The sequence below is a fragment of the Mobula birostris genome, chromosome 15 (genome assembly GCF_030028105.1).
Source record: "Mobula birostris isolate sMobBir1 chromosome 15, sMobBir1.hap1, whole genome shotgun sequence".
Taxonomy (NCBI): Eukaryota; Metazoa; Chordata; class Chondrichthyes; order Myliobatiformes; family Myliobatidae; genus Mobula; species Mobula birostris.
This window is the reverse complement of record NC_092384.1, coordinates 28,353,891-28,367,000: the sequence shown is the minus strand read 5'-3', so window position 1 is coordinate 28,367,000 and position 13,110 is coordinate 28,353,891. Positions and strand designations below refer to the sequence as shown.

Sequence of the window (13,110 nt, the reverse complement as noted above, 5' to 3'; positions counted from 1 at the left end):
GACCAGGAACAATGATCGCATAGGGATACATTTCCAAGTCAGATGGTGGGTGATTTGAGGGGAATAGAGACAGGAACAGGCCTTAGCCCACAATGTCAGCGCTAACCAATAAGCCACTTTAATTAACCCCATCTGATCGTACATGGCTGTCTAAATGCCTCTTAAAATTTACCACTTCTCCAGCAGAACATTCCGGTCAGTTTCCATTTAGTTTTTTTTTTAAAAATTACATCACAAATCTCTTATGAAAGTCCCCGCCCCCTCAACCTAAACCTCTGCCCTCTAGTATTTGCCATTTCCACTCTGCGAAAAAGACTCTTGACCATCTACCCCATCTATACTGCTCACATTTTTATATGCTTCCATCAGGTCTCACTCTCCCCCCACTCCTCAGTCTCTGACACTCCAGAGAAAACTCTTCAAGTTTGTCTGAACTCTCCTTATAAAACCATAATTCATAGGAGCAGAATTAGGCCATTTGGCCCATCAAGTCTGCTCCGCCATTTCATCATGGATGATCCAATTTTCCTCTTAGCCCCAATCTCCTGCCTTACCCCCTTCATGCCCTAACCAATCAGAAACTATCAACATCTACCTTAAATATACATACATAACTTGGCCTGCACAGCTGCCTGTGGCAATGAATTCCACGATTCACCACTCTCTCACTAAAGAAATTCCTCCTCATCTCTGTTCTAAAAGGATGTCCCTCTTTTCTGAGGCTGTGTCCTCTGGTCTTCAACTCTGTGCCGCCACAGCCAATCCGAACCTCAACCAATCTCTGTCAATCTGAACCAAACCTGAGCTCACCACAGCCAATCCAAGCCAAATCTGTGCTCACACTGGCCAATCCTAACCAAACCTAAGCTCTTCACAGCCAATCTGAACCAAACCTGCACTCACTATGGCCCATGGGCATATTGTACTCCAATCCAAGCAACGTCCTGGTGAACCTCTATTGCACCCTCTCCACGTTCTTCTTCGCATGTCATGACCAAATATGGCCTAACCAAACTTTTAACAGTTGCAAATTGACTTGCAAACTTTGATACTCAATCCATGACCAATGAAGACAAGCATTACCACCCTGTCCACTTGTGCTGTCATTTTCAGAGAGATAAGGACATGGATACAATCATTCTATATGTCATTGCTCCCAAGGGTCCTAACATTTGATGTAGACTTTTTTTCTTTCATTTGACCTCCCATCATTAACACTTCATACTAGTCTGAATTAAACTCCATCTATCATCTCACTGCCCAAATTTCCAACCCATCTATATGCCGCATCCTATTCATAACTCTATAAATTTGCATCATCTGCAAACTTATCAGAGCATCTATATTTTCATCCATATGTATTACAAACTACAAAGATCCCAGCTCCAACCCTTGGGAAAGACCACTGTACACAAATCTACAGTTAGAAAATTACCCCTCCACCTTCTTTGACAAAGCCAATTTGTATCCAATTTAGTCAACATGGATTTGATGTGAATTAATCTGGAAAGCTCTGTCAGGGGAGGTGTGGCATAAGCCAATATGGCAACAATTCCACTGCAGCATTTCCCTAGGTATATGATCAGGATGGGATGGAGGGATACAAACCATGTGTAGGTAGATGGGATTAGTTTAAATTGCTATCACTGTTGCACAGACATTGTGCCTGATCCTGTACTGTAATGTTCTATTTTCTTTTGTTAGAATGAGCTTGGGAGGGATTGCAGGCGCCGTGGAGAATTGCTGAAGTTTATTTTGTAGATAGCATACACTGAAACCATGGTTCAGGATGGGGTACCAATCAAATGGACTGATCTGCCTGTATAGTCGTGAGGCACTGGAGTTGCAATCATTCAGGCAAGAGGAGGAGTATTCCCTCTCTCTCCTGACTTTTGGCCTGTCCACGACAGATACGCTCATACACAGCAAAAGACTTCTATGCAGTTACTCCACTTAAGCTCTGGTCAATCATTATGCCAGAACATTGATAAATGAGGGGAGCTCATCAATGATAATATCATTAAATGACAAGTAGATGCTTGTTGGGGACAGTCACTGCCTGGCACTTGCGCAGCGTGAATTTTGAAAGGTTCCAGGCTAGTACTTATCTTCCAAAGTAACACAACTGAAGCAAAAACCTATTGCTATTTGTGAGACCATATCTATGCGTAAAAGTAGTTTGAAATCCTGCTATAGTTTAACAGCAAAAATAAATATAATGGGCTATTAAGTATTTTAGGTTGGCACTAATCTGTCTGACACTGATGTAAATAAAAGCCTGGTGGGCAAGCTTTCTGATTTCTCTAAAACTAACTACTGCAACACAGGAGGTCAGTAAGTCAGTGGGGTTCCTACCCATTTGGTAATTCCATCAGTCTCATTCCCCCTCTTTTAGCCCTAGAATTTATTATTTCCGCACATACCCATCATTTCTCTTTTGTTTGCCGTTTAAAGATTGATTATTCCACAAAAGGGTAATTTTACAGAAGCCAATCAACCCACAAGCACACCTTTTAGGATATGGAAGGAAACGGAAGCATTCAGAGGAAACCTATGTGATCATGAGAAGAACTCTATACAGCATCTACAGTGAAAAATAAATCCAGGTCCCTGAAGCAACATTAACTGATACTCCACTATGCCACTCATAACAGAATACATAAAGGACATAGATCTATACTTGTGAAACAATTTGAGCAATCTGAAAAAATTGTGACCTTTTTCCTGTACATCATGACACAGCACATAATGATTATGACAACCTGCAAGGTAAAATATTGCCTGCCTTTATTCTGCAATTTTGAGTACTGTTTTCTGATTAAAAAAGAACATTTCTCCTTCACCTCCTTCAGGCTTGGCAGCAGATTTTGTTTTCACTAAGATGAGAACAGTTTAACGTGAGCCACAACACTGGAATACTTTGGCTACCTTTCAATAACTTACCCAGATGGGGAGTATGTCATCTGAAGGCAAGGGAATGATGATTATATATTTTTTGACCTTATTCCTGAGCAGCAGTCCTAAAGAACAAAGAATGCATTGAAACTATGATAGATATCCAGTAACTTCTCATTCAATGATCACTGGGGGAAATAAAAAAGTACATTTTTAACATTTTGGTGCAAATGCAAAAATACCTCTGCTTTTCTCAATTTCTCCAGTTTCCATATTATTGGACACAGCTTGGTCCTCCTTCAAACTGTGAGTCATAACGCAAGCCTGGAGAAGTGCAAAAATGAAGTACCATTCACTGCTGCACGTGCTAAGGACCAAACAATGCAATGCATCAAACAAAGACAAAAAGATGGCACATGGGCTTGGACTCTGAGGACGTTAAACCATACACTTCAGGGAAAGCTCTTGTCACGTCAGCCTTTTTTTTAAGGTTGGCTTTAAATACCAGCAGTTCAGCAACTGTCTCGTGTTTAATTTACTGGCTCACTAGAGTTTTGAAAATGTGCTTGCTGAGCAAGTACTCGACTTCCACAAGATAATACATTCCATTTTCCTATGGGTATATAAAATGGTTTGAGTGTTAGGGAAAATAAAGTTGTTTATCAGGAATATGATAGAAAACCAATTACACAATTTGCTCACATTTTTAATATGCACATTCCATACACTCTTTAAACACAATTAAATTCGACAGCTATTGATCAACATAATTGTTACTCTATACATTGTCCTTATGAGTTTGAATTTTTAAAGATATGATTTTCTCAAGGTGCACACAAAAACTGAACTTAGGAAGTGTTCCAAAATGTTCAAATGCAAGCTGTTGTATGATACTGTGATGCACTCACTTGGTCTCTGAGGATTAGCAGCACATTTCATGGCACTGCACATGATGTATGCCTCGTATGGAATTGAGTCTAAGTACTGTATCAACTGATGGATACAACCTGAAGACAAAAGATGGTCTGAATCTCAGTACAGAAGGATCCAGTTACTCCAACAGTATGAATTTTTACTGTCAGTTACCAACATAAAAAGCAGAATAAAATTAACAGCAAGAGAGCTGGTGGGCAGGAGAAGCAAAAGCCAATTCCATAATGAAATAGGAATAAACCTCTAAACAAATGCTGCAAGCCACAAAAATTTCATACGTACAGCAAAATGCAGCTCAAAAATGTACTCAAATATTGGAATGAATGGGTTAATTTTTTTTCAAAATATGTACTTTCTGCTTTGCAGAGTAGTTTTCTAATAAAATTTTCAATAAAAGCACTTACAACTCAATTTCTGCTTAACCTCTTGAATGAAGTGCCTAGAAATCCACAAAACAATAAAAGCATACACATGGCAATAATGTAAAAAATCAAATTAACCTCTCCCAAACATTGTTCACCAATATTTTGACATCTGGTCCCTATCTTTCGAGCAAAAACATAATAAGCTGTATTTTTATTTAAAACAATGATATACAATGTTCTAGAGAAAACTGGGCTCTGGTCCTAGAAAATCTAGCAACAATCATTCCAGCAATAGTTGTCTTAAAGATCCTTTCAGGAAAGGTCCAAAGAAATTTGGCCGTATAACGGATCAATAATTGGAGTACCTGACAAGTCATTCATCAACATACACATAAATGATTTAATAAATTGTAACACAATCAAAATGTTACCTCATACAAATCAATCGAATTGCTCCTGATGGTTAATGACTTCGTTCTTTTCTTACCACCTCAAACGTGTCCTATCCTGGGCCCAGCATATAGATGCCTCCATGAGGAAAGCATACCAGTGTCTTTACCTTCTTAGAAAGTTGTCTGGCGTGTCACCAAACACCCTCACAAATGTCTATACACACACTGTTGAAAGTATCCTACTATTTGCATCATGATGTAGTATGGCAACTTGAAAGCGCAGAACATAAGAAGCCATGGACTCAGCAAATGCATCACTGACACAATCCTCCATGCCACTGGACATATCTAAATGAGGCAACATCAATGATCAAAGATCTCCACCATCCAGGCCACGCCATCTTCTCGCAGCTGCCATTGGGCAGGAGGTACAAAAAGATGAAGTCCCACACCATCACAGGTTTAAAAACCGCCCATTGATCATTTGGATCTTGAGTCAACCTGCACAATCCGAAACACTACCTCAGAAGAGCAACCCTATGAACACTTTGTGCTATGATGGACTTTGTTACTTTTATTCTAATTGTTTCTTGTAAAATTTTGTAAAAACTGTGTCTGTGATATATTTTTTCTTGTGTCTCTCATGCTATGTCCTGTGATGCTGATGCAAGTAAGTTTTTAATTGCATCTGCGCAGACATGTACTTGTGCATAGGACTATAAAATCAATTTTGAAGATGACATCATCCAAAAGCTGAATGGAAATTACCAGAGGCAAAATTGTATTCCATTAGTGCAAGAACATTACAATACCCGAATGTGCTTCGTAATCCATTTGTTTATTTTTTTTTAAAAAACTGATCCTCAACTTCTGAATATTTTACTAGTCATGGTGAAATCTATTTTGAGTAGAAAACCGAAAAGAATGACAAAAGGCCTGAAGATTAACTACTGACAATAAGGGTAATGTTCTTTTATGCACAGATGAAATACATGATACAAAAACACCATTTGTAGGTTATCACAATGAACTACCTAAAATCACTGCCGCTATATAATTTACTGAATAAAGCAAAGCACCCTTGATATTCTACCAAGTTTATCAGAGAAAATGGAGTACATTTAAATCATTATAATTTACAAAGGTGAATTTAATTACCCTTAGAAACACAGGGCACCTATTTAGTTTCGGACAAATCCATTTTCATACATATTGCATATCTTGGGAATTACATCCTTGTGGAACTTCATAACTATAATTCCAAATTTATTTTAGTACGAAGGCAATGGCAAACCACTTCTGTAGAAAAATTTGCCAAGAACTATCATGGTCATGGAAAGACCATGATCGTCCACGTCATGCGACACGGCACATAATGAATGAACGATTTTAACACGTTTTCTACAGGATATACAGTAATTTGACATTAAATAGCTGTTTTCCTCCCAACTCGTGCCTTCTAATAGATTGTCCTGGAGCAGAGAATTACCTGCTATATGGTAGTATGAGCCATATAATTAGATTAATAATTTCACATTAACTGAAATGACACAGAGAATTAAATTCAAATCCTACCAATAAATGTAGCTACTTAGAAAAAAATGGATTAGAAGCCTAGTATTCATAGATGTTAATTTACTGGTTTATTATATTAAAAGTACATATGGTTTATCATAAAAATGATATTATTTATCATAATATGGTTTACATACCTTGAAAAAGTATTCCGCCCCCAACCCTTTGTTCACATAATGAGTGTTACAACCAGGGATTTTGATCAACTTAACTGACAATTTTTATTTGTGAATCATCTGCTCCTTTTTCACAGTAGATCCCAAAAACAGGGAAAATCGTAAAGCATGAAAAACTAAAATTTCAAAACCTGAAATGTCAGCAGTTCTAAAGTATTCATCCCCCTTTGCTCAGTTCAGGTTTGGGTTAGGGTTAGGATGCGAGTATGCGGGCAGTGGGCAAAATATCCCTCTAGTGTTTGTGGATCTCGTACTGGAGATGCAGTATCACTTTACCCTGCCACTTTGTTTTTGGCCCACGTTGTCATCATCTCGGTCCCCAACTTTCCTTTACTGGGATCTTCCTCCTCTTTAACCTCCATTCTGGAGTTTAAGTTACAATGGCGGAGTTATTGCCTATGGATAGTGTTTTGGATTTGGAGTCTTTTTTATAGGGGTTGTGTGCTGTGATCTGGGGATTGTGCGGTAGCTAATTGAGGGGTGTTTTGGGAAGGAACATGTCCGGGGGTAGAGTTAGGTAATGGGGGTTGAGGATTCACGGCGAAGGGAGGTGGGGTGGTGTGGCAAATGGCATTGTGGGGAGGGCTGAAATAGGAGCCTAACTGCTCGTGATGTTGGGTGAATTTGGCCCCTTGATAGGTTGGGTTTATGGGGGTGTGTAGCAGGGTTGGAGATGTTAGGTTTAGGGGTAGGGTAAAGGACTGTTATATAAGCCCTTTTGGGTGGTGTGGTTTGGGTTATTTGGGGCACTGTTCGGTTTAGTTGGGGTGCATGATCCATTGGAAGTTATGGTTATGGTGAACGCTAGGGTTGGAGATGTTTGTGGGGTGGCATGGTGCTGGGTGATGTGGGGTGAACCTGGCTCCCAGGTGGGGAGAGGGCTAGGGTTTATGGGGGTGTGCTGAGGGGTTGGAGGTGTTAGGCTGAGGTGTATGGCGGGTTTGGGTTGGGGTTTACTTGAACCACTTCTTGCAGCTATTACAGCCAGTAGTCTTTTCAGACAAGTCTCTAAGAGCTTTGCACAAAGTGATAGAGTAAGATTTGCCCATTCCTTCTTGCAAAATCGCTCAAGCTGTTCCAGGTTAGTTAGGGTACGATGGTGGACTGCAATTTTGAGGTCTTGCCAGAGATGTTCAATTGGGTTAAGGTCAAGACTATGACTGGGCCACTTAAGAACATCAGTTTTTTTCATTTGAACCCGTTCCATGGTTGTTCTGGCTATGCACTTTGCGTTCCATAGCATGATGCTACCTCCACCATACTTTACAGTAGGGGTGCAGTTACCCGGCTGATGTGCAGTGTTAGATTTACGCCACACATTCTGCTCAGTGTTGAGACCAAAAAGTTCCACTTTGGTCTCATCTGACCACAAGACCTTCTACATCATTACAGTATCTTCTAAGTGATGCTTTGCAAAGTCTTTATGGTCAAAGATATGCTTGTTTTTAAGCAGTATGTGTAGTATCAGCCAATTAACACCATCCCTACTGTAAAGTATGGTGGAGATAGGTCATGTTGTGGGGATGATTTTCAGCAGCAGGGACTGGAAATCTGGTCAGGATTAATGGGAAAATGAATGCTGCTAAATACAGAGAGATTCTGGATAAAAATCTGCTAGCCTCTGCCAAAAAGCTCAAACTGAGGAGGAAGTTTGTCTTTCAGCAGGACAATTACACAAAGCGCACTGCCAGAGCAACAATGAAGTAGCTTGAAATGATGAAAATTGATGTTGTTGAGTGGCCCAGTCATAATTCTGACCTTCACCTGATCAAAAATCTCCAATAAGACTTCAAGACTGCTGTCCACCACTGCTCTCCAACTAACCTGGCTTAGCTTGAGCAATTTTGCAAGGAGGAATGGGAAAAATATTGCTCCATCACATAATCCAAAGCTAATAGAGATTTATCCAAAAAGACTCCTGACTGTAATAGCTGCCAGAGGTGGTTCAAGTAAGTACTGAACAAAAGGGGATGAATACTTTTGGATTGCTGATATTTCAGTATTTGAAGTTTTAACTTTTCATGCATTACAATCCCCCCAGATTTTTGGGCACAACTGCAAAAAAACAAGTATGTGATTCTCAAATAAGAATTCTCAGTTAAATTGATCAAAATCCCTGGTTGTAACACTCATTATTTGAATAAAGGGTTGGGGACTGAATACTTCTGCAAGGCACTATATCATAATAAAGAGAAAATCTGCATATGTTAGAAATCTAAGCAACATACACAAAATGCTGGAGAAACAACAGGCCAGGCAGAATCTACAGAAAAGAGTACAGTCAGCATTTCGGGCCGAGACCCTTCTCAGGATTGGTTAAGAAAAAAGATGAGGAGTCAGAGTAAGAAAGTGGGTCCCTTTCTCCTCATGTCATTTTTTCCAGTCCTGATGAAGGGTCTCAGCCTGAAAAGTTGACTGTACTCTTTTCCATAGATGCTGCCTGGCCTGCTGAGTTTCTCCAGCATTCTGTGTGTATATCATAATATAAACTGATTTATCATAAGAAAACTCCTGGTATCTTCATGTCCCTTAGGGAAAGCTATCTCCGACAGCTATCTAGTCTGATCTGTTTGCAATTTCAACTTCACAACAATGCAGTTGACTTTGAAACTGTCTAGCAATCAGGACAGGTAATAGGTGCCAACCTTACTGGTTACACAGTAAAAAATGGGTAGTACCAGCTGATACCATGTTTGTGTATAACATTTCTTCCTTCCATTTGGGTTCCTCCTGTTACAAGCTGCTTTGACACTGATATGAAAAGCAAAAAACACTCTGCAGATCTTGAACAAATGAAAGTAAATTACTGAGTGAGCTGGCCTTTGTGAAGATACGGAAAGGGTTAACATTTCAGGTCAATGATCTGTCATTGACTTTGAAATGCCCTTTCAACCTGCTCATCATTTCTAGCATTCTCCTTTTTGAAGCTATGGAACTTGGTTGGTTTGTTTTCCAAAAGTGGGTGCTGGAAGACAAAATTTTAATACAGGTGAGAGTTAAAGTTGGAAATTTCAACCCAGTACACAACTGCAGACAACAGCTTCAGAAAAATGATTAAATCCAGGGGCAGTGTCGAGATTCAGTAATCTACAAAATTAGTAACACATTGATGTTTGCTATATTTAATCAGAATAAGTGGTGAGATAATTCCAAGATGCTTTATAGATCATTTATAGATTTACAGATCACTAACAGTGTCAGTCAAAACAATCCCACAAGAACAAAAGCTTTCACCCAGCTACATGTAAGAAAGCTGACTTAAGGAAATACATCTTTTTCTCTCCCACCACCACCTACAAAAGTAAGGTAGTACCCATTTGGACCTGCCATCAATGTACTCTATCAACCTAAATATCATGAATTGCAAAAGCTACTAGCTCTTTTGAAAAAGCTACTTTGCTAGACCTGCAACTTTCAATAACTAGATATTTATTTTCACCAGGAAAAGGACAGCTGAAGGCAGACTGATGTGACAACCAAAGCTCTTATTTGTGATGTGAAGGATGTCAGAGAAATAACGCTGCAAGAATCACTCAAGTTCCGTAACAGAATGTGTACGAGTAGTGGATGAGTTCCATCTTCAGATGATAAGGCTGAAGATGAGAGATGAATGTCTCCACACTGAAGTAAAATTACCACTGAGGTTGCAATAAGTTTAACATCTCAATTTTATTTTTTGTTGTGTATTTCTGGGAAAGCAGCCCATGTTTTCTATATACATATATGTATGAATATACTTATATAAATATGATTTAATGCACTGAAAATCCCTAGCCACTAATGGCACAGCATCCTTTAAAACAATTAACGTTTATCTGCAAGACCAGCTAATTATCCGGAGTAAGAAATGACTGAAGCAGAACACAATATCTTAGCAAATTTGGAAAAAAAAGATACTGAATGGGGCTGGAATATCAATAGGAAAATCTCCTCACTGAAAAAAATACCAGACATTTGGATCCAATCTTCTGCCAGTAGCTGCAGATTCAGCTTAAGGATTCATAATTTACATTCTTTCTGTTGTTTTCCTCTCTTCCAATACATACAAAGATTTACAAAAACTATGTTAACAATAAAAAGCTAAGTGAAAACAGTGATTGTCTAGATAAATACCTAAGAGGAATCTGGCAGCAATCACACTCACATTGTTTAACTTAAATGTTTGTAATTCAGAGAGTAATTAGTCATAAATGAACTCAGGTGGTAAAGCATTCGATTGCTGAACCATCCATGTCAGAGGAACTGGCATGACCGACAGATAGTAAGGGAGCATTTCCAGATGAAATCTGAGCTGGAACTGTCTGCTGTCATTCTGCCAAAACTGAATTGCAAATTCAGCCAGAGGCTTGAATATATTTAAAATTCTATTAAATTAATTTGGAACAATGGCACTTCTCCAGGAAGTCCAATAAGAGTCACACGTCAAGTGGTTTTGGTAAGATAAAAAGGCAACTTGAAGCTGTCACAAATTATACTGTGTGGGAGAGCAATGATAATGATAAAAATTTCCTTCAGAATTTCAGTCAGCTGCCGTAAAAGATTTAAAATAGCTGTACTGTTATCACTCAATGACTATATTTAATGGAAAAAAATGGTGCAATCTTTTCTTTGTACAAACTTTCACAACAATGTCAATTCTACAGAAATAGAAATCCCTCCCCACTTGATTCAAATGCAGCACAGGCCACACGCACAAAATCCCCTTTTAACCTTCAAAGCCTGTACAAGGTGATCATTACAGTATAAAAATGATAGAACTTCCATATCAGCTATCGTCGTAACCTCAGAATAAAACAATTTATTTCCCATTGAGTAGAAGTCTAAAATAGTCAGACCTTTATTTCCATTTGAAACCCTCTCAGTTCAGTGTGGAGATGCTAATCCCAATCTATCTAAACAAATAGCCAGATTCTAAAGGCACACAGTCCAAAGAAATTAACTATCTGGAAGCACATGACCATTTGCAAATAAATACATAGTGTTACTTATATAGTGCTCACACAGAGCAATGGCAACACAGCAAAAATATCCTGGCTACTGATCAGTTTGCTAATTCACAATCGCAGTTCCAACTCAAATTCTAAGACTTCAATATTGATAAATTTTGAATACTGCCAAAACATGTATACAATGGAGCACAGTAAAATTCCTGATATATATCAGTTAATCTAATTTAGTACACTTGAGAGAATAAAATGACTCTAATCAACAAAGGAAGAGCTACTGGGCACAAAATAAGCTACATTTCCCTTCATACTGTCAGCATAGAACATGAATGGCAAGAACTCTAAAAGGCAGCATCCATCCTTCCCTATCAGATGGAATAATATATATCCAGCACTTACATGTTAAGGAGGTAACCCTCTCTTAAGGATTGAAAAAAAATTCATCAAAACAGATACAAAAAACACATTTGCAAAGTATAATGCTACCAATTTGCCATTCTGTACAATATCTGTTCAAATAGCTCATCCTCATTGTTGATTAATTCTGTTAGTGAAATATTTAATATGGTAATATTAGGGCTTGTCAGTCATAGATGGCAGCTCATCCAGGAGGAAAACTGATCTCAAACCTCCGCTGCCTTGCGACTATATCCACTCCTGGGGAAGGCTTCGGGAGTGAACCCCAAGGGAAAAATCCAGAGCTGGAGTCCCTGACGCAGACATACATTGAGTTCAATGTTGACTGGCAACTCCTGTGACACTGCTGGTACCAAACTGTATCGGTCTCTGCCGTTCCTTTAAGTTCATCAGATGCACAGAGAGGGGGAGCTTACTACATAGGCAACAGCTTGCTCTCCATATCGTACTGCCCAGGTTTGCGTATTTAGACAGCTAGGACACTGGTCAACTCTGACCAACAGGGGCCCTCATATTAACAATAAAAATTGTTTGACTTGATGGTTGAGATATGAGTGCTCTTAATTATGGGTGTAAACAGTCAACCGCAACAATCAGAAAATATTTCTGTCCAATTTTGCCCAAACTCAATATTTTATCTCCCACTTTAATTTAAACCTGTATTGTTTTGAATTATACGACTAAGATTTCCTGTGAAACCTGCCCAGAAAACTCAAATGACCACGCTGTTTTATAATTGGCTAGTGGCTGAATATGATACTGTGTTTTTGTCCTCAGAAATCTGCACATTCAATTTAGCATTTCATATACCATGTACGGTCATCCCTTCAACAGAACAAGGATATACTATTCCACCCAGAGCTTTAAAAAGGTTCAAACAACAAATCATGCACGAGATTTATCAAAATTTGGAGCACCGAGTTGAAAGTATCATACAAGCTGACAGGTTACTCTCAAGGCAGACTGCTGACAACACAACGAATTGGAAAGGTTTGTCTTTTTCTTATTGTTCACTAATTCTGTAACAATTGATATAGCCACAAGCAAAAAAGCTTATCTGCAGTTTTGAGATATCTTCAGCCCCCTCTTGTGGAAAGGTGTAATGTACACTCTACATTAAAATGGGACAAACACTGTCTTAGAAAAATAATAATTTTAAAACATTTGGATTGTGGAGATTTGATATTAAAAAGGCACATGCAAATGTCTTCCATATGTTTCCAAAGAATACCTGTTTCTTAATAAATGCACAAATTACATTGAAATTCTCTGCTGGGTAACATTAACTTTTCCCAGACACTTTCTTTAATCCTTGTTATCAATGTTCAAGTTAAACATGTTCATTTTATACATATTTTGGAAAATTATTCTCTATGCTACTGTGACAGAACAGGTTGGCATTGCTAATTCT

The 13,110-nt window shown here is 38.6% G+C and overlaps 1 protein-coding gene across 4 annotated transcripts in view; it reads right to left on the bottom strand.

Moving 5' to 3' along the window:
- The window catches only part of cfdp1 (craniofacial development protein 1), a 229,138-nt gene that overhangs the window by 143,185 nt on the left and 72,843 nt on the right, over window positions 1-13,110 (bottom strand). Inside the window, exon 6 of one of the 4 annotated variants that reach the window (XM_072279523.1) lies at window positions 8,785-9,301. The exons of 2 other annotated variants lie outside the window; for them this stretch is intronic. In XM_072279523.1, coding sequence (XP_072135624.1) covers window positions 9,187-9,301 — 115 coding nt within the window. In that variant the 3' untranslated portion in view covers window positions 8,785-9,186. Of the gene's footprint in view, window positions 1-8,784; window positions 9,302-13,110 lie in introns of those variants that run through there. One more of the 4 variants, XM_072279521.1, reaches the window with a different exon arrangement.